The 22,113-nt window shown below is 40.4% G+C and overlaps 1 protein-coding gene across 5 annotated transcripts; it reads left to right on the top strand.

The window, feature by feature from the left end:
* The first annotated feature begins 2,730 nt into the window (after positions 1-2,730).
* Positions 2,731-15,768, top strand: PM20D2 (peptidase M20 domain containing 2). Of its 5 annotated transcripts, none has more exons than XR_008975230.1 (7): positions 2,731-3,229; positions 3,311-3,459; positions 5,683-5,825; positions 8,743-8,897; positions 10,213-10,348; positions 11,919-12,054; positions 14,469-14,576. XR_008975230.1 is itself a non-coding variant. In XM_057432084.1 (7 exons), the coding sequence occupies exons 1-7, from the start codon at positions 2,771-2,773 to the stop codon at positions 15,558-15,560; spliced, it is 1,353 nt and encodes a 450-aa protein (XP_057288067.1). In that variant the 5' UTR covers positions 2,731-2,770; the 3' UTR covers positions 15,561-15,768. The 5 variants fall into 5 exon arrangements, 3 of the variants coding, with proteins under 3 accessions (XP_057288067.1, XP_057288068.1, XP_057288069.1); XR_008975231.1 differs by lacking the exon at positions 14,469-14,576 and adding an exon at positions 12,506-12,707; XM_057432084.1 differs by lacking the exon at positions 11,919-12,054 and adding an exon at positions 15,358-15,768.
* Positions 15,769-22,113: the final 6,345 nt, after the last annotated feature.

Below are 22,113 nucleotides of genomic sequence, written 5' to 3'. Positions count from 1 at the left end.
AGATACTGAATATAAGTGATTTTTTTTTTCCTACTGGTAGCATTCAATGAATTTTCAAATGGGCATAAAATTTTGAAATACTGGTGCCTTCTCCTAAAGCAGGAGAAAAACCATGACCGTGTAATAGCTGAACTGACACTTTCTAATATATTGGTATTTTTAATTATTGGATATCTTTCTAATGCACGCTTCACAAATCCTCATGGCAGACAAAAAGGATTGAGAGTATATCCTAAAAGTTAGTTTCATGAAGCGATTAAGACTGTGGTCACACGAGTAATTCAACCCTCTGATTAACTGAGATGTCTCGGTTCGAAAAGAGAACAGGAAGCTGTGAGCAGATAACATAATCCCCCAAAGTAATTTTGCTGCTCCCCATGAGTGGTAAATTTTCCCTGGATGAGCCAGAGCTAAGTTTGTCTCACTTTCAGACGCCTGCATTCCTGAGCACTCCCTGCTCCTTCTTCAGCCCTTCAGACAAGCAGCTGTTTTTTTGCAGGCAGTTGCCATAGTGCAATTTGCTCCATGGCCAAGCCTTGCTGTTCCTGTGCCCATTAGCTAAGGCTCAGCTATGGCTCTGAGACTCAGCATCCTCAGCTGTAATGACAAAGCAGCCTAAGCCAGTCCTAGACTAGAACCACTTTGGCTTTGCCCTTCATGTCACAGTCACCCTGGCCATGTGTTGGCATGTTCTCTGCAGTGTGCTGTGCTGACTGCTGTCATCCAACCCCATGCAAAGCCATTTCAGTAATCTGGCAGAAAACTAACTCAGCCAAAAAAGCCTCTTGTTTTCAATTCTCAGATCACAGGCTGCATCACATGGGGAATTCTTTGCATCACGTGCAGGTGGATTAGAGACTGCACAAAAAGTACAGCAGAGGCAGGAGCAAGAAATACAAAACTCTATAATGAACAGTTGTGCCTCAGGGAACCAGGTACTTAGGAAGAAAAAATGTGTGTGGTGTTTTCCGCCCCTCCAAGTTGTTGGGTTTGATGCATGCTTAGAGAGGTTCCTAAAGCATGCTGGCACTACCTTTGGGAACACCTTGCTTGCTCCAAAGGGCTTCCTAGAAATCCCTGAGCAAACAGACCTGAATTATGTGACCCCCTTTGCTGAGTGTGTGCTCCTACAACTGCTGGAAAATAAAAACTGCATGTACCCACATGGTAGTTGAAAGTTCAGCCCATGTTTTTTTGGGTGGGTGGCTTTATTCCACTTGGAAGGATCTGGAGTAGAGGGAAAGAACTGGCCACAACCACAACACTTGCCGAAGTGGGTTACAAGAGTAAAAATAGCTTGTGACAAATATAAGGCATGGGAACCTGAACTCTGCTTGGAGTGACCGAGAATCCTGTAGGGTTTGGGTGTCACTGGGAAAAGGACCTCCCTCATCCTCTGTGGAGGGGGGAAACTTGCAGTTCAGCACAGCAAAGCACCTTTCAGGTGACAAGAGTAGTCATGGGGAAAGGATATAGTGGATAAACCATGATTAAAATGAACAAAAGGTGAATTTCTGGTTATTACATAAATACAGGAAAAACACCAGATTTTGTCCTTTTGTTCCTGTTGACTTCAGGTATGGGTTGGTTAGATAGGCAAGGTCCCTGCTATCTGGCTTGCATCTAAAAACTCCAAACCCATTCAAGTTCTGATAAACTATCATTAGTGATACATGCACATTTTAAACAAATGCCCTGTTAACAGCAGCTTCAGAGAAGGAAAACAACACAAAACCATGCATCTGATCATAGGTCATTATGAAAGTCAGCAAAACCACAGGTAATTACTGCTTGGACTTTTGTGGACATAACTATGCACCCACATGCCATGTGACATATGGGGAGCAAGTCCAACGCTTCACTAGAGAGCTGAGCTTTCTGCACTTGGATGGCGCAGAGGCTCAGACCACATGCTGTGCATGCAGTGCTGCAGATGGCATCAGCTTTACCATGCTTAAACGAATCATAGAATCCACTAGGTTGGAAAAGATCTTTAAGATCATCAAGTCCAACCATTACCTCAGGACTGCCGAGACCAACACTAAACCATGTCACTGAGGGCCTCATCTACACGGTTTGTGGACACTTCCGAGGACGGTGATTCCAGCACTGCCCTGGGCAGCCTGTTCCAATGCCTGACCACCCTCCCTGTGAAGTAATTTTTCCTGCTATCCAGTCTAAACCTCCCCTGGCACAGCTTGAGGCCGTTACCTCTTGCCCTATCACCTGTTAGTTTGGAGAGGAGACCGACCCCGTAAGGGAGGAAACAAAAAGCAGGCAAAGAGGGCTTCCAGTTGAAAAAATGAAGGAGATAACGGAGAAAATCAGGTGTTGCTTTCCAAGCCCTGCAGTGTTATGGCAGACACCGCACTTGAATGCGATCTGTGGAAAACAACACACAGGGTGCAGGCTGAATTCAGTTTGTTTTGATGGTAAAGACACGGTGTGCAAGCAGTGTGTTGAGCCTGCTGTTTCAGTTCAGCGGTGAAAGGCACGAAGCGACCCCACGGCTGCCACCCGCGCCCTGAGCAGAGCCTGAAGCGGGCCCCATCTCGACGGCCCGCTGGGCACGCTGGGACCGGTAGTTCTGATAAGGCGAAGCCTGCAGGCCTTGCCGGGGCAATGAACTACGTTTTCCAGCGTGCACCGCGGAGCGGAGGAGGCGATAAAAGGGGCAGTGAGGGCGCCGGCTCACGTTGGCGGGCAGGTCTGTTGCTGCGGATCGTTGTACGGCCGGCAGGTGCCTCTGGGGCCGCCCCGCCGCTCCCTCATGAGGCCGCACGACCCGCCGCAGGGCGGCCCCGCCGCCGTGCTGCCGGAGCTAGAGATGCTGAAGCAGCGGGCGTGCGAGAGCGTGGAGCTGAACGCGGAGCGGCTCAGCGCACTGAGCCGCGACATCTGGAGCCGGCCTGAGCTGGCCTACGAGGAGCACCAGGCACACGACACCATGACCCGCTTCTTCTCCAGCGGGGAGCTGCCGGGCGCCGCCTGGGCCGTGCAGCCGCGCTACAAGCTGAGCACGGCCTTCCGCGCAGAGTGGGGCACAGCCGCCCCCCCGACACAGGGCCTGCGCCCGCTCCGCGTCGCCTTCCTCTGCGAGTACGATGCCTTGCCCGGCATCGGGCACGCCTGCGGCCACAACCTCATCGCTGAGGTGGGAGCCGCCGCCGCGCTGGGGCTGAAGGCCGCCCTGGAGAGCCTGCCGCAGCCGGCGACCGCCGCCGTCCAGGTGAGAGCCCCGCCGAGGGCGGAGGCTGCGACCTCGGCCCCGGTGGGTCGGGCGTGCCCTGACTCTGCGTTTCTGCTGCAGATCACGGTGCTGGGCACCCCTGCGGAAGAGCAAGGAGGAGGCAAAATAGACCTGATAAACGCTGGAGCGTTTGATGGCATGGATGTGGTTTTTATGGCACACCCGTCGCAAGAAAACGCAGCTTACCTGCCCGATGTGGCCGAGCATGAGTGAGTGAGCACGTTCAGGTGGAAAGGACGGGCTTGTGACTAGCCTTTTCTTCCTTCAGTAAGGGAGCTGCTTTGGGAGGGACTGAGCTTTAGGGCTGGAGACCTTGCAAGTGCCCTTCAGATGAGCTAAGTGTTTGTAGTTAGCTAAGGAGACGAGTTCTGGACACTCTTGAGCCATTATTCAGGAGTGCAATGTTCAGCCTAGTGTTAAAGGTCCCTGACTGCACTGGGATAATCTTGCATGTATTCAAAAAATCCATTCTTTTGATGTTTCAGGGTGTTTCTGTCTGAACATCCATTATCGCATCCGTTAAGGAAAAAAAGAGGGCAGCTGAAGGGGATATCATGGATGATAATTCCTTTCTTTCCTGCTCACCAAGTCATGTAGTCCTCTGTATGCATTTTATTTTAATCAGTTTTGAAAGTGCTTCTGTTACTGCTAAGTTTCTATGGTAAAACAGATGAGGTTAGGAACACTGAGTCTTCCTTATCCAGCTACCTCTCTGTTATATTTCATCATTGTGTTTCTGAAGAGTCTTGACTGGTTATTGTATTCTTATTGTATTATTATTCTTCCAAGAGTTATCCTAACTTGTTTTTTGGTTACTGTACCCTAAGTCTATATAATTTTAAAAATGCAGTTTTCATTGATAATTTTATCTTTCCCTTCATTTCAACTCTTGCAATAGCCTTTTAAGTTTGATAAGTTAAGATTGAGAAATCTCCTTTCAGAGGTGATGGATGTAGGACTCTGCTGTATGATGCAAGTCCTGGATAACCTTTAAACTGTTATATGGAGGCAGCATGGAATTGAAGAGTGAAACAACTTACTACTTCCGAAAGCTTGGAGTACTGAGTTTGTCATGATTTATGTAATTATGAAATTCCAAAGGTACAAGGGCTGTTTCGATAATATAATTGGTCTTTAGTTGTTTCCAAGGAATTTAATCACTAAATTGCTAGTACTACTGTATCTGCAGCCTCTGGAAGCTGGTTTGTGCCTATGGTAAAATTAGCACAGTGCGATAATTGTGGTGGATACATGCCAAAATTTGCTTATTCTTTTTTGCTTATCCTTTGCTTAATCTGCCTATTTATTGTTGGTCAAACAGGATCCACATTCTTCTGCTGATACTCTTAGACTGGTTTAGGGTGGTTTTGTTTTCACCAAAATCTGTTGGGTTTTTCTAAGAGTATGTGCCATCTGTGCAGCAATAGAAGTACAAGAAAAGGAATGCTGAAAGAACTTTTTTTTTTAATAAGCACAAGTTTCTTGGAACGGGAAAAAAGAACTGCAATGAGACTTTCTGCTTGACTTTGTCACCTTCTCTCCATTTTTATTGGAGAATATCTAGGGATCTGTCCTGCTGCCTTTGTGAGTTGATTTGAGGGATTGCAGTCTAATACTTGGGATTTTAATGGATAAGTTTTCTATCTGGGTTTCATAATCATAATAAATTTTAAATATATCTTGTACTTCACAGAATAAGATGTATGGTTGTCTTGGAGGATGAGGAGGAATGGAAAAGGGCATACTTGGGTTGCAGGCAGTAGCAGGAGGTGTTTTCTGCTGCAGCAGTGCACTCTGTTGTATCCTTTGCTGTCCAGTATTTAAGTGCCAGTATTAACACAGCATGGCTCAGAGCGTGAGGGTCAGCTCAGTGTAAGTGGCTAAGTTGGCGTTTGTGCAATACAAGCAAGTTAGGCTTGTCCTCTCTGCCAAGAGAAAAGTTGTGGGGAGCTCTGAGCTTGAAGATGGATTTTTTTAATATGAAAGACTGACTGTTGAGTACAAACAGATTTAGTTAAAATCTCTGCTACTGGCAAAAAATGAATAGTTGTGTATTTGATAAATAGCAGTACCTTGTGTAGTTAACAGTATTTAATATTTGCCTTTCATGTAAAAAGTTTTCATATAGTTAGAAATATTAAGTTGTAGAGCTAATATAAATGGCCCTCAGATGAAGCAAAGCATGAAAATTCAGGTGCAGTATTTTGGCTTCTGTGAAGTTTGAAGATAGCCTTTATTATTAGATCTCTTTCCATCAGCTTTTTTGAGGTGTACAGGGAAAGAATATCAACTTTACACCAGTGTAGTGCCAGGCAAATTGTTTGGTGGTGTTCTGCACAAAACTGAAACATTTCTCTGAACAAAAGGAACTTTTATTTTAGAGGTTTTTTCAGTGAATGGAAAAGAAATAAGTAATGCCTTTTATTTCCTAGTGTGACTGTGAAATACTATGGAAAAGCTTCTCATGCTGCTGCTTATCCTTGGGAAGGAGTTAATGCATTAGATGCTGCTGTTCTTGCATACAACAATCTGTCTGTTTTAAGACAGCAAATGAAACCGACCTGGAGAGTTCATGGTGAGATCTTAATTAAATCTAATGCCTAGCAAGTAAGAGCTTAGGCTGTTGAAATACTAACTTACAAAATCCCACAATTTAAAGTATTGCATTATTGCACTAAATTATTATAGTCTCTTCAAGTATTATGAAATAGCACTATTTCTTTTAAATAGCTTTCGGTCACCTTTAAAATCATGTCAGTGTCCAGTACTAGCTTCTGAAAATAGGCTTATAGGTTGGATTCCAAAGAGGACTGTGGTACCTAGGTAGAGGCTAGGCAATTTTTAAGTGTTTGCACTTGGAAGTTGCAGTTCATAAAGAAAAAAAAGAAGTGCTAAGTTTATTTTGGAACATGGCCTTGAATTCCTTATAGTTAATGTACATGTTCTTGCAAAGGTGTAAGGTTAAATGCTTCCGAAAAAGTGTTACTGCAGGATTTTTTGTAGTAGGCATTCCGTTAATTACATGATATTTATTGAAAGGGTGTCTGGGTTTGGAGTGATTGAAATTTATTTGCTGAAGTACAAAACCGAGCGATGGCAGAAGCCTGTAGTTTTGAGTTAGTAGCCCAATCAACTAGATGTTCACTGGATTGTAGTATTTAATATCTACTAGAGTTCAGATTAGAAAAGTCACTTTTGTAATTAGACATGTTAACCATTAAGCTTCACTCATACTCCTTCAGCATCATGTATTTATTTTTGTACAGTGAGAATGTTTCAGAAGTTGACATGGAAGCTGCCCTTCATCTCTAAACCCAGGTTTCCCTTATTGCACCCAACACAGCTTTTTTTTTCAGGTTGAAATTAAGAAAGTTTGCCATTTCTGCAGGACTTCTGAATGTAGAACTGTTTATTTGGAATACTTGTTATGAGCTAAAAACACATACAGAAGTTCTGAGCTAATCATTATGCCTCTTAGTGCTTGTGCTGTATAATATATATGTGTATTTCTCTCCAGGATATCTGGATGGAGTCTGGAAGCCCTGACTGTTTGCAGTTTTGCTGTGCAGCAATACCCAACTGAATTTCACACCTTGGGCATAGCCTCTCTATCCTATTACTTTGTAGGAAAGAGGGTACTTAATTATGAGCTCTGGTGTGTGAAAGCAGAGTGTTGCAGGTTTAAGGTTGGAGGTGCCCGAGTCTTCTATTGAATCTAAGCATAAACCCCTAAATACTTTCTTCATAGTTTCTAAAAGCTACATGGATAAGGTGGCAAAAATTTAACTATCTGAACAAGCGTCCTAGAAGTAGCACTTCTGAAGTATGGCAAAACTTAAATTGCTTTGTTGATGCATCTGCTGTCATAAGCCTGGTTTTCAAACTGGAAATACTTAAAATACTTTTGGGAAAGTATAAGCAGTCAGAATGAGATTCAATTTTAGGAATGCTTTTTTTAGAACTGTGTGTTGGAGATCTCATGTTGTAGACTTGTAGTAACAGCAGTTGCTGACTGAAGTGATCCTAAGAATCTTAGTTTTAACCCACTAACAGAAACTGAAATAATTTTCTTTACTGAAGTTTGGAATTTCTAAGCCATTTTTTATGTACCTGAATATTGTTGGTTTGAGTTTGTCTGATACTTCATGAGTAAATGTTATGTTGCCCTCTTGAAATACAGGAATGTAGATTTCTTTTTCTATTTAAGAAGTTGTATTAAACAGGTTGTAAAAAAAACAAAACAGTTCCATCTAGAAGGGCAAGCTGGGTGCTATTAGTCTTGTGCAGGCAGCCTACTTTTAAGCTCGATAATCTGTCCAGTCCTTATTGCAGCTGCTTTGAAATTTAAGTGTAAACATACTCTCAGACTCTATCCAGTTCTGTTTACAAGTGGAAATTGTTTACTTACTGAGCTACTTATTTTGAGCAAATGTGTATGGACAGTGTGTGTCCTGCAAACTTGCACGATTGCCTGCTGGTTCCTTTGCTGTGCTTTTCCTTTTGTTGTGGACTAGAACTGATAGTGGTTTAAATCAGCACTTTATTTACTTTATTTGGGAGTGAAAAGTTTTACTTGAGGGGGAGTTCATAGTCTTAATAGGTTTTCTGCACCAGAAGTAAAGATTTGTTGCCCATTTGCCTCCTGATAGTGCTGTCATTTCAGGTTTCAGTGACATGCATCAGTAGCTTTGAGCAGTATTTCCATTTAAAGTAGATAGTTCCTCAGATTCTACAGAAAACAAAGCTTACTCCACATATATAAATTGAGGGTAGGAGGCCAGGGAAACAAGCAAAGCACCCTGTTGAAAGCAACTAGCTGTTAATGCACTGAAATCTAATGTAGAATGGAAGTCTACAATGTTTATTGTTGAAATACTTAGGTACTAAGGCTCTGACATAATTGAAACTATGTACTTGGCACATGTTTTATTGAGGGAATAGTTTCAGCTCAAACTTCACTCTGGAATAAAACTACCTATATTATACATTCCAATATTTCTAAAGAATTAGTACGAGGAATTTAATGAACTTTCTGTGGACTGCAACACGCACATTGCTCCAGTATTGTTGGGCAGTGCAACTTACTCAGTTTCTCTCCAAACTGGCAAAATAAGTTGGAAACCTTTAAAAGTTGGAATCCAAGATAGCCTTTATAAATCTTATTTCAGTGGCAGCCATCTTGCTTTATGACTCTGCATTGAATTTCAGGGCATTAATTACGAATGCTAGTTTGGCTTTAAGGTTTATAACAGATGTCTAACCAAAGAATGTAATGAAATTGTGCTGAAAAATATACACATGTTCCACTTAATCTGATGGGATGAAGAAACTTTATCCACATACTGTATTTTTGACATTCTTCGTATTTCATGCTTGGCTGATGTGTTGGTTTTTGTTTATGTATTTAGTTTTTGAGCAAAGAGTTTCATGGCAGAGCTGAAGATCAAGTAGTTATAGTTAACACTGGTAATATGACTTTTCCCTTTCTGCAGGTGTAATAAAAAATGGTGGTGTGAAACCCAACATCATTCCTTCTTACACTGAGCTGGAGTTCTACTTGCGTGCCCCTTCAATGAAAGATCTTTCTGTTCTGATCGAGAAGGTTGAGAACTGCTTCAAATCTGCAGCACTGGCCACAGGATGCAAAGTAAGAATGTATTAATGGTTGTGCATTTAATATATGAAGGTAAGGTAGGCTGGAATAGGAAATGGAGGCTTAGCAGCATTTATCTGCATGGTATTTAGCCAGAATATACTATTTGTTCTTTTGTTGCTGCGTCCCATCTAAGCAAGCTTTGGTTTATAAATAGAATGACACAGCATCATAGAAGAATCTAGGTTGGGAGAAACTTCTGGAGGTCATCTAGTCTAAGCCTCTGTTTGGAGCAATACCAGTTAGAGCAGATTTTTTGGTGCCCTGTAGTCTTCTGAGTATCTCCAAGGATGAAATCCCCCAACCTGTCTCAAGTGCTCCACCCACCTCATGGTGACCAAGGTTTTTCCTGATGTTTAGACTGTGATGACTGAGCAGTGGAGCAGAGTTTGCCTGGAGAGTCTGTAGTGTTTCCATCTTCGGAGGTACTCGAAAGCTGCCTTGATATAGTCCTGGGCAACCAGCCCTAGATGACCCTGCTTGAGGAGGGGAGTTGAACAAGATGATTTCCAGAGTGGGTTTCCAACTTCAACCATTCTGTGATTCATTTAGCAGTCTTTTTTTTTTGTTTGTTTATTTCCTTTTAGTAAATGGAAATGTTTCCTGTAGCTGGTTCCAGCAATATGATTACCTTGCAGTGTATTGCTAAGATACATAGTTCTACCTACTCTGTAGTTACAGGCTTGTTTAATACAGCTGTGAAGAGAATGTCAGTGCTCAGCAGAACAAATAGGTGTGGTGTATATGAATGTGAGTTAGTGAGATTTAAGGTCTGTTTTAGGTATTGCATGCTGTTTACTGGTATGGCCTCTCCATTCTAGCTAGAAAAGGATTTCAGGAAGTTAAGATCTCTCTTGAAATTTGACATTGGTATGGGTTTTTTACATTTGCTTTCAAACTTCGTGCTGGTGTAAAGTCATTTATGGGTAGGGCTGTGGTACTGGACCTGTTCTAAACAATAGTAAATTTGGTGAAGGCCTAACTTGATTTCTGTGTAGTTTAATAGTACCTGCAGTGGAAACTTTTAGTCAGTTACAGGTGTTGCCTATTTTTGGACATGATATCAGTGAAGTCCACCCTTCTGGAATTTGGCTGTCTAGTGCAAAGTTGATGGAACACCGGCTTTGTTTTGATGAAGGGTAACACTTGGCAGAATGTTGAATTTCTGAAAGAAACTTAGTACTTATGTCTGTTTTGACATGGACTTGATGTATCGATATGTATTTACTTTTTCTGGTCTTTAAATTGGTTTCATTAAACTGGCTGGAGTTGGAGAAAAACTTCTAATAACTCAAGTTTTTTTGTCTAGGTGGAAATAAAAGGTGGTGAAAATGATTACTACAACGTGCTTCCAAATAAGAGCCTGCAGAAAGTTTACAAGGAGAATGGAAAGAAGCTTGGAATAGAATTTATATCCGAAGACTGTATCTTGAATGGTTTGTCAGGTAACTCCATCTGGGCATTTTGTTACAATTTAAGCTTAAGTTGATTAGCTCTTAAGTGTATAAAAGAATGGGATAGAGCTAGGTTAAACATACCTTGGTCAGAGGAAACAGCCAAATTAGAAAGTTGAAGCTCGTAAAAGGATCATACCTCTGGCCTGTGTTTCTGTATTTGTTGTAGAAACTAGGAAATTTTCCCAACAATAGTAATTTTCTGATAAGATTTCTGAAAATATTTCAAATACAAAACAGCTTAGTTGGGGGGAGGTGTGGAAGGATGGAAAGTGAAGAACACTCTTCCTGAGAACATTAAGGATGTGTAATGAATTGCAGCCCATTCTGTTGCTTTCAGTCCTAGTTTGCTGTGAGTGGAGATTGGACTTTATTTTCATGAACCTTGTTTAATAATATTTCCAAGCTTACATATAAACAAATTTGTTAGCATCTGGCTAATATTTGAGAGGGAGTTTTTGAAGAGACTTTAAGTGGAAGTTTAAGCATCTCAGTAACCCTAATTTAAACCTATTTCCATTAACAGGTAATCTTATGCCTCTAACTTTAGTTCATGAGTTCAACAGATTAGTTTTCCAAAGGGTGCTGTTCGAGTAGGTGTTCACTTCTGAGTCTTGACTGTGTCTCAAACTATGTCATTTTCTTGGTCTCTCAGAGCTAAAGCAATAGGAGTGTGAATTCTTGAAAAGTCAGGTGGGTTTCTCATTACTCATAACTTGTTTTTTTTCAGAATCTTTCTGCAGGAGCTCTGTTGAAGTCTTAACCTGCTGATGATATTTTATAGCCTTCACTACTGACCATAACTGTGTATCTAAACATTTTTACTCCACTTACGTCAAAGATTTTCCTTTTTGGGTAAAAGGAAGAGATTGTTCTCAGTAAAACGTTGTTACTCAATTTCATGACAGCACTAATCTTCTCTATATTAACTGCAAAATATATTTGAGATCTTGGTGCTTGGGGACAGAGTTCTCTATAAACTTTTTTCTTCCTTGTGGTATAAGTAAGGTTTACAGCTTTCCTCATTTAGCCTAAGAAAGGGTCTGAGGAATGTCTCTTAGAATGTTTACTTTAATGAAAATTTTTGGAGCTCTGGTGGTAGCTTCCCTCAAAACACTGGTTTAAGGGTGAAGATCGTGAATACTCGTGATCTTGCATTCAGAGGACTTCTTATGAGCTTAGTACAGACACCTAATTGTAATAGTGCTTTCATATGTAACTTACATGATATGCAAAATGTTAATTCTGAAGTTGCTTAAACTGAAACTCCCCATATGCCTGTCCTGTCCTTAAATTGCTTGTCAAATGTCAGAATGTGCTTGAGCAACTGCTTTTTTTATCTCACACTACAGTAGGCTTTACTGAATTTTCTTCCCACAGCTGGTTCTCTGAATTTTTGCAGTGGGGCTTCAGGAGTGATAACAAACCACAATCTCTAGAGACATAGGAGTGGAATTTTGTATGCTGCCCTTTTTTGGGGGGGGTTGAATGTTTTGTCTCATCTTTTTCAAGACCTCTATTTCTGTTTAGTTTTCATATGGTTTTCAATGTTTTCTTTTAGGATATCAGTTTCTTCTGTTGAAAGGGAAGGAAGATAGCTCAGTTGCTTCTCCATGTCTGTGCAGCAGAAAAGTCCTTAACAGATGAGCATACTCGCTGCCACCTCTACATGGGTATTAGTATCGGTCTGCTCACAGGTATCGCTCTAGGCAGCTAAGCATTACAAAGAATTCCTTCAATCCATCAAATCATACTACATTTTGTGTGCCTTGTGCACACTCTGCTCATTTGGCACACAGAAAGGATGATGTGAGATAATGTGAATCTGAGTTAGCTTTGACCAGGTGGCATAACCTGGTTCTCCTTCTGCTGGTAGCGTGGCTCAACTCCAGGGTAATGATTACCTCCCAAAGCAGATGGCCTAGTTTAGCATGCGTTAGGTGAGGTACCCGCATTTGTAATAACTTTGGTATTTTTAGCAGTCATGGATTTCATGCACAAGACTGGTATAGACGATCTTATGGAGCCAGTATGTTTTGAAAATACCACTTTTGAAGCTTGGGGCTGTGTATAAATGCTTCATGGAATCTTCTGCATTTTCCCTTCCATTCTTGTGTGTGATAATACTGATTTCCATAATGTGTTCAGTGACTTGAAGAGGTTTCTGTGTCAGCTTCAGGATATATTTTTGAGAGGCTGGAGCCCCTAGTACCTTCCTTTTGAAGACAGTGCACAAGTCTATATATTGCGTTGATAATTGTGCAGTTATTTATGCCTCTAGAAGGAATTCCAATTCATACATCTCTACCAAGCATACAGATCCAGATGCTTGTATGGAACCCATTGGAGTAATTGACGTTTTAAACATGGCACTAAGTTAATACCACAAAAGGGTGTAACATTTTTTTTTTCTGAAAGAGGGAAAGATGTGACTGTGTCATGTTCATAAAAAGCTGTCTGGATTTTGGCTTGGTAAACTCTCCATCCTACTAGAAAATACCAAGTTTAAATTCTTTACGTTCAGCAAAAATAACTTGTGAACTGGTAGTCGCTTGGATATGGACATAAATTTAAGTGGAATTACATGACCGAGAGCTGGGATGCACTGAAATTTTTAATGCTTCATTTGCTGAGTGAGAGCAGGGAAAAAGGCCAAGAGTCTTTCCAGAAGTATGTGTATTAGGACTTAGTAAAGCAAGTTTAGAACTCTTGGCCTAGTCTGAAGTAGGCAGAACTTCCAGACTTCTGGTTTGTCTTTCCAGACTGACTGAAGAATGGGGCAGTACTGTAGACTACTAAAAATTAAAATAACTTGCTGCTGTGCCGAGAGTTGGATTTTCTCCAAAGGCACACAGATACAGTGTGGGAAAAGATCATGGTTTTGGACAAGTGTTGCCACTTCAGCTTGTAGGCAGAGCAAATAGCAAGCTAGTCTTGTCTTTGATCACATAATGTAGGCTCTGTGGACTTGCTTTTAATAAATATATGTTTCCAAGTAAAATCTATATCCTTCAATCGCGTCATTACTGAATCCTTAAGCGATACCTTCTCTCCATAAAGTATTGTGATATGGAGGCTACCTGATGTGTTACAAATAACTTTAAATCTTAAGAACAGTCACTGTGTAATGGCATTGCTAAAGAAAAAAAACAATAAATCTTGCAGCTCTGATTGGCCTGAAAAAAAGTTAAATGAGATCTTAGTTGGTAATCCCTATTTTCTCCCACTGTGAAACAATGCTTCCTTTGGTATCTGAATTTCACAGTAATTGATATGTTGATTTCTCTGGCTTCTAAATGTTGTTTTAACAAATAGTGGGTTGCCTGTTTGGGTAGAAAAAAAACAGGTGGGGGGGTACTTAGGAAGTAATTGCAAACTCTTGGATGGTTTACTGTGAAGGATCCACTGCTTCTGGATGGAATCAGAGATGTGAGATACCAGTAGCTAACGTAACACTAGCTAGGCATGAAAGCATTAAAGTCTTCACTGTTGCTATTAAGAATTTTATGTCTACAAAGTACCAGCATTATGTCTGGAGTTTAGTCTGATCTTGTTATTTTAGGAGTGTTTGTGCTGCTGAAGATTTCCATAACTGAGAATAATCAAAAGGCACAGGAAAAAAATAGTTGTCCTCAATCTGGTTTTGTTTAAAGATAGATTGTTCGTACTTCAGAGTCCCCTACCTAATGCTGAATATTTGCATATTGGTGAAAAGTGGCTGTAGCAGGAAAATAGCTGAACTACCTGGTCCTCACAAGGTTTGTAGCTTTCATTGTTTCTGAATTAACAGCTTACTCTCAGGAGATGCTTGTTAAAAACTCAACAGTAAATGGAATAGGGACATGCTGGTAAATCTTCCCTGCAGTCCAGTAACTGATTATTGGTCATATGCACAGTAGAGAGCAGCATCTGAAGATTGCTAGTTAGGGAAAACATATTGGTGATGGGGACTTCTGTATGGATGACTCACTTGGTATGCTTTTAATTTAGTATTTGGGGTAAAGGATATTACATTTTAGATAGGGGCTGGATGTATCTTTCATACATTTTCTTACAGCAGTTGAAGCTCTTTAACACTTGTTCATTAAGAAAATTTCTATTCTGCTTCTAGGTTCCACGGACTTTGGAAATGTTACATTTGTAGTCCCTGGGCTTCATCCTTATTTTTATATTGGCTCTGATGCATTGAATCATACTGAGCAGTACACAGAAGCTGCAGGTGAGCGGAAGTGAAAAGGGCTAGAGGTTTGTATTTGGAACCTTTGTGCCTTGTAGTGACTGCTTCCTGAATTTTCACTACAGCAGATCTAGAAATTATTTAAAGTTACAGAGGATTAAAGCTTTCACATGCTTCTGTGGTATTCAGAGGTACTGTGTAGTAAATGTACAAAAATGTAAGTACTAGATCTGAAAGTGGCTACATGTGAAATGGAGTTGCTTTCTTCAAGCATGGTGGGATCTGAGCTGAATATGGACAATTAGCTAACTGTAGAGTTGCAGAAAAGAGCTGACAAAATGTAGAATGTGTGTGTGTGTGTGTGTGTGTGTGTTTAAAGCTGAATGTATGCGGGAAGGATGACCTCTCCTTGTGCTAAAAGCCTGACTTAGTATGCCATGTAGGCAGAAGAAATTAGAGGGATTATCCCTAACAGCGTATTCAGAAGAGCTTCTAAACATGAACCGAAAGGTGAAAGTAATTTTTACTCCTTAAAGCACGATACTCGGGAAATATAGTATAAAAGGCTGCATTTTCTAAAAAGGAAAATGTGAACACTCACTTCTCTGATTTCAGTCTTATTTATGTCAGTAGCAGAAAGTTGAGTACTTACATGTGAAAACTTGTTTTGAGGCATCAGAAAATAGACATACTTCATGCAAGTAGATTTTTAAGAAACTGTTCTTGCAATTGAAACTTGAAGATCTTATAGAATATGCCTTATGCTAGTGGTTTGTGTCTAATAGTAGTAGTTTAACCTGAAATTTCTCTTACTTTTCTGCAGGGTCACAAAATGCTCAGTTCTATGCTTTGCGCACAGCAAAAGCTTTGGCAATGACAGCACTGGATGTCATTTTCAAGCCAGGTCTTCTAGAAGAAGTCAGGGAAGACTTTAGACAGGTGAAGCTAAAAGAAGAGGGGCAAATAAACCCAGTAGAACCTATCAAAGAATCTGGAGTTGGCGCAGGAGTGTGTGCATCCCATTAAACTTTATTCAGCTTCTCTCAGTAGGACTGACTTCATGGAGATGATGTATTTAAATCCTGGAAGGGGCTGGATAAACCCATAGCTGAAGAAATGTTCAATTTTGGGGGGGAACTTTAGGAAAGGCAAACAGTATCATTGCTTTCAAAAGTGTGCAATTTCATCTATCTGTAATGTTTGCTGTATTCAATATGGTGATGAACTCTGGAAACAAATACATCATCTTTAAGCTGCAGTGTTGAAAAAATGAGTGTTTAGTTCCCTGTCAGTGATTTTCTATGTATTGCTAAAGTAACATTCTTTATAGGGGAAATACGACATCTACCTGAAAATGCTGGTTCTAAAATGAGCTCTGTTCACTTGGCGATCAAAGGCTGAATCAGATCTATGAAGTATTTCTGTCTGGCCAGTCACTTTTTCTTGGGACAAGATAGAGGCTTAAAACCTCAGCTGATTTCACTGGAAAGAAGGGCGTATGTTTGGAAGAATGCCTGATTTTGACAATAGTAACCGCTAGCAATGGAGCAGAACCATTTGTATGGAAATGGCATCTTTAAAGTCTGATTGTCCTGAAATGCATTGGCTTGCCTCCTAACAGTTTTGGAGGTGATATGGAGAAGTCATTGATCAACAAATTGGAAAGCAACTGAATGTTTATTTATTTAAATTAACATGTTTAAACCACTGCAGAGAAATGCATGTGGTCCTTTTTTTAAGTTGTACTCTAAGGCAGTACCAGTGTGCAGACGAGGTGTTCACTAGCCTAGCTGATCTGAAGGATCTCTGTAAATCTAGCTAACAAAGTGGGAATCTTTCTCACAAAGTTGCAAGCCTGGTACTGTGAAGCAGTAAATGAAGCTAACCTTAAACTGGTGTGTGCAAACCAGTAAGCTCTTGAGAAGTTTGCACTGGGGATTGCTTGTGCAGTACCTGGCTTCTCAAACCTGTTTGTTCCCATATCCTGTAAGATAAGTAGATGTGTTAAGTCTTGCCAGTTGTCCTTCCCATGTGTTAATCTGTTTAAGCCTTGTTATTTTGCTTCCCAGAAACACTAATATTGCAGATTTTACCTAGGTTGGTGGTGTATGCGTCCAAACATGTTAGGAATTTTTTTTCTAATTCAGTTTTTAAAGGATCACTTGAGTACGTAGAGAAGGAACTAATCTTTTGTTCAGATACAAATAGCTGAGTCAGAGTGAAAAAGCAGCTTACTGGCTAACGTTTTTCTAAGCATAAGTGTTATAGTAAGCTTCTGATAAGTAGTCAAGCAAACTGTATTCCCCAGGAAGTTGAATTTTTATCAGAACCAGTCTCTAAATGGTAAACTCCAGAATTCTAATAGAATTTCTAATAAGAATTTATATTCTATTAATTTCTACATTCAGTTTCTAATTCTGGAAAGAAACAGATTCCTTAGCTTAACTGTGCACTCCCTCTGCATTTTTGCACACTTTTTAACACAGGCTGCTGTTTATGAATTCTTTTGAGACTTTCCTTTCTTAGAGGGATGACTGTATGTATGACTATACAGCCTCTATATGTTGCATAGACAACAACTTGACAGTTTTTAGACTTTCTGATACTTCAGTCTCTGTGCTTGTAGTAATAGGACACAGACTGTTAAATATATTAACTGCTCGGTGTCCTTTGAAAAAGTAACTGATTATCTAGGAAGTAGAGGCAGTTAAAGGGGTTTGTTTGGTATTACAAGCCAGTTAGTTGAAGAGCATGACTGTAAGTACTCCAGGTTCCAAGAGGGCCTGTCCTTACACCAGTGTCCTTGCTTTCAGTAGTAAGCAATTTTGACAGATGAATACATGAAACAGGTGAGGGTTGGACTTTGAGTTGTAGGTGTGTCCAGGATTGTAAGTTGAATACTAAATCCAACTGAAATTGGTCCAAGGTTTGTCAAAGGAACTTTCTCTGCAATTTTTAACTTAAATTCTGCCAGTTCTCAGACACAGTTACAATTCATTAAGTTCTGTTGGGTTAACAAGGTGGTTTATGAATTTCCTTAGCATAAGTGTATTTTCATTTCCTCCTGCACGAGCTGCTTACCTTCTTGCTTTGCTGTTTTTAAGGTGCAGTGTTGGGATCTTAGTGATTGCGATACATGCTGCATTGTTGTTTCCTACTGGCTGATGCATCCTTTTCAGGTCTCTTTGTCCAGACTGTCTGGCTGTTGGCTGCATTATGCCCAAGATCATTTAATTACGCATTTCTGAATTAAAATCATGTCCTCATTTTATTGTAATTGTTGCTGGAATTAAAATGAAACTGAAGTGCTGATTAAAGATGAGTTGATATCAATAAAGCAGTTTAATTGCGACTGAATTTTCTTGTCTTTTGATTAATATTGGGATGCTGCATGACTTCATTTGAATAGCGTATTTGATTCCTCCCCCCAGTTTGGTATGATTATATAAGAATGAGGATGTGTAAGCTTTCCATTTTGGTCTGCCTAGTGAGCAGGGTTTTTTGTGTTACTGCTCTTCAAGTACAATACTTAATGGTAGTCTATATAGTTGTAGGGCTGTTTTAAAACATGTTAGAATCCATTGAATAATAGGAATGGTGCTTGGGAGGGCTCTCTGGAGAATCTCTGTGAGGCTAAACCTTGTCCAGCCTCCAGCTTGAAGTGGAGTTGTTGCCAGCACTAGGTAAGGTGAGCTTGTCTTCATTTGCTGAATTCTGGAAGCCTTCAAGGGTAGAGACTTTGGACTTCCTCAGGCAAGTTAGTTCTGATTTGTGCCTCAGAACATTCGTTCTTTAGGTCTAGAACTAAAGCAGTTTGGGATTTAATGTTAGGATTTTACTATAACAATGATACTATATATGAGAGAAACTTACTTTCCGTGGGAATGAAATTGGTAATATGTGCTCATAAATCTATGAAAATATCAGGCATGGTTTTTAAGTTACCCTAGCTGCAGTCGTCCCCAAGCTGCCTGTAACTTAAGAATATTGGAATATATGTCAAGAATAGTACTTCTAGCAGTGAATCAAAATGTGTAGGTAATAAACTGTACTTGCCAAAATGATTTTGAACAGCTGAATGTGAGTCACGGAAGGATGAGGTGATTATGTCCAGACTTTGTGAAGAACTTAAAGCCTCTGCCCTATCAACTGCAGTGCTTCCTTATTTAATGTCTTTCCTAAAACTTGAGTAAAAGATAGGTGTGGCTTAAAAAGTAAACCATGAAATGCGATGGATTACTTTTCATGAGAAGATTTGAAGGAGAGAAGTTGTAACATGCTGAGTTGAGCAATGTGGTGTAGAAAGGTCCAGCAGCCTTTCTTCAAACAGTAAATGGGAAGCTGCTACATGTTCTTGTGGATCATACTTCTGAAATCATTTTGTTGCCATTAAGTACTTGGACCTGATTACATTTCTTCACAGGAGCACAATCTTGCTTGTGACTGCAGAGCCATAACACATTAGCTGTCAAAGTGAGTCTTCGTCTTGTATTCACTGAGTGATCTTACAACTTGCTAACAGCTTTCTTTAAAACAGGCTTTTATTTACAACAAAGTGTTTAAGGTTAAAATAAAAAGTCTACATGATTTCCTGTTTTTTCCCTAAAGATTGCCATTTCCTGGTCCTCAAAGTAACAGGCATCCACAGGGCCTTTGTCCACCAGTCTGTCTGGTTGACTCTTGCTGACACCCACATCTTTTTGTCAGGGAGCAAAGGTGCATACCTCTGAAGACTTATTACGCAAAATCTCTGCTAAGGAAACATTGGCATGATTGCTGCAGTTTTAGATTCCTTTAGGCCTTAATGGAAGTTTCTGACAAACGCATCAAGGAGTTTACTCAGCCACACGTGCATTTGGAAGTCCTTATTTAAAAATACAGTGAGAAGCCAAATGCCTCAGAATTAGGAAAGGCTGAAGTCCACATGGCCGTGGATAGTCTTAACAGCTGTTTATGCACCATTATCACATATGATTGTGCTAGTGTACTTATACAAAGTTACCTTTTGAGCTGTTCGGTCTCGAAGGTAATGGGCAAATGTAATCGCAGCCCATTTCCTCTTAGCTTCTCAAGACCATATTGAAGGATGAAAACACACAAATGTAATTGATGTTCATCAGAATTACAGTGCTGGAGCCTTGTTCATAACTATTTAATAAGCCCTAAAAAGTCATCAGGAGTTGTAATTTCCCTTGGTTTTCTTGTTTTATATATATACTTTCGTTTTACATATATACTTTTGGTTCTTGGAGGCTGAAACACGCTTCACACCTCATGGACTCTCGCGGAGATCATTCTTTTGAAGACAGAAAATAAACAGTGCTGTACAAATGTAAAGTTTTATTGTGATTTTGAGTGCTTCTGGAAATAAACCCAAACAACTGATTTCTTGTGGCTGGGCAAAGGAGCAGAGTGTTAATGATTGGGTATGAAACTCGTGCTCTGAAAGGCTAGACAACAGAAGGTGGTGTATGTAAATATGTTTAATGAGTACACTTGTTGATAGCAAACACTGCCTGTATATGACATATCCTGTACTTATAGAATACATCTATATACACATTTACATAAGACTGAAAAGGCACTAGAGTTTCCCAAAATAAAATACAAGTAAATTAACAATGTAAATCCAAACATGGTGGTTGGGAAATCTGTTCAGGTTGGTGGGCTCGAAGGGAAACTTTGAAAATCACTTGGGAAGTTAGGAACCAGTCTCTCACTGAAAGCCAGGGAGTTCAGCATGCTAGTTCCCATTTTAATCTTCAGAATCTCCCTTATACGCATACTACTCAGATGCCAAATAACATGTAGCATGAGATTAAGGAGTCTAGAAAGGAATGTACAGTACTGCAGCAAACTACATAGCATTAAGCTTCTTACGGAGCTGGAGAGCTTACTACAAGATCTGGCACTCCTGTTTGTGCTCTTCTTAAATCGTAGGAATAAATGGGTTTTCACAATACTGCGAATCTAAATACATTCCTGTGCAAGTAGCGCCCAAGGAGTCTCGCAGCTTTTTGAGGGAAAAGGTGCCATTATAGCAAAGAATAAGGTAAGGTGGCCAGCCTCTCCTCTGCTTTTGCCAGAGTGCAGAAACCTTTATGGTTTAATCAAATAGACTTTAATTTCTTGAAAAAGTCTACTGAAGAGTAATATGATATGGAGGAAACTTGATAAAGTGAAACCTAGTATGTGTATGTGGGGAAAAAAAAAGCAGCTATGTAGAAATGAGTACTAAAACTATCTCATGGATGGGTGTGTTTTAATGGCTTTTAGCTTTTGTGATTTCATCGCATCACCTATGGAGTGTAGGCTGTAAGGGCAAGATGAGCATAGCTTGTTTTGCACATCATGATTTTAGCAGTTGTAAGAAAGGCTGCATATGTTTACATGATGTTTATTTACATAGGGAATTAAATCAATAGCCAGCAGTGATCAAATAGCTGCAAAGTCTGTGTCACGAGCCTGATGGTAGAGTGGCTGATTAGTCAGGCCAGGGCAGGTCTCATGTCAGAAGATTCACTTTCATTTTAGAGACAACTGCTTTGGTCTGATTCTCAGAGCAGCTACATCTGTAAGAGACAACAGCAGCTGCTGTGCAGGGAGTAAAGAACTTGGTAATTGCATGCAAAATTGTGTATGGGTTTAAAGTCCTGTTCACCCAAGCCCTCTGTTAGCTTTGTGGATGTAGTTGTACAGCACGTGGCAGCAGACATGCTATACGCTACGCTTTCTGAGACACCTTTGGTGCTCCTCCTATTGTAAAGGCCCCTGATTCCATTCAACTGATTCTTGTCTTCCTGAGCTATTTTATTACTTCTGCATTGCAGATTTTGCCTCTTCCATACGGAATATTTCTACTGACTGGCTGCTCTGCAGAAACCATGATGGAGAGCTAGGACTTGAGTCAATGCCAAGTGCCCTCAGCTCCAGCTGTGTCTCTTTGCTCCTGCTCTGGAAAATGCTGGGCCTGCTTTAAGGTCACAGAGGGATGCAGGGTGCCAGGGAGACAAATGCAGCATGAAAGCAGAGTCCTCAGTTAGTTGTACCTGGGTCTGCAGTGGAGCTGCTACCTCGTGGTGGAAGTTCTTTTTTACTTCACTCTGAAGTTTTTGGCATGGTAGCTCTAGTAACTCAAATATAAGGCCCTTACTACTGCTTTGTCACCTGTTAAGCACCTTTCTATTATGCTTTTACTAAAACCCAGATGAACTAGGCTTTTCCTGGAAGCAAATACAACTACTGGTGTCTTTACAGGCTGCAACAGGTTCTCAGGCTGTACAGACCAGTAATGCCCAGACTATCGCAGAGAAAATGGGCTTCTCACAGAGTAGTTTTGCTCTTTGTAGACACTTGGTTGTCTTCAATGGGTCATTTTGTACAGAGACCTGTTTCTTTTCCCAGGAAACCCAAGGAGAAAACTCCCACTGACTCAAATAAGCAGATCCAAGGAGAGCTCCTGTGTTTCCAAAGGATTTGATTAGCGCTGTTCTTTAGTGAATGTACATTGCAAGTCATACTTTAAAAAGATAGTCAAAATAGCTTGGTGAGATTTCTTTCTTTTAGATACGATCAGGAC

The sequence above is a fragment of the Pezoporus wallicus genome, unplaced genomic scaffold (genome assembly GCF_028554395.1).
Source record: "Pezoporus wallicus isolate ANWC-B61680 ecotype Strahan unplaced genomic scaffold, APGP_CSIRO_Pwel_v1 contig_4847, whole genome shotgun sequence".
NCBI lineage: Eukaryota > Metazoa > Chordata > Aves > Psittaciformes > Psittacidae > Pezoporus > Pezoporus wallicus.
The sequence above is the reverse complement of the archived record's forward strand: the minus strand, read 5'-3'. Positions and strand labels throughout refer to the sequence as shown.

What these genes read in the sequence shown, in the direction of transcription:
- PM20D2 (XM_057432084.1), top strand. Translation starts at nt 2,771, where the DNA reads ATGAGGCCGCACGACCCGCCGCAGGGCGGCCCCGCCGCCGTGCTGCCG. An exon ending in CACTGGCCACAGGATGCAAA is followed by an intron (nt 8,898 to 10,212) that starts GTAAGAATGTAT and finishes TTTTTTGTCTAG; the next exon opens with GTGGAAATAAAAGGTGGTGA. An exon ending in GCAGTACACAGAAGCTGCAG is followed by an intron (nt 14,577 to 15,357) that starts GTGAGCGGAAGT and finishes ACTTTTCTGCAG; the next exon opens with GGTCACAAAATGCTCAGTTC.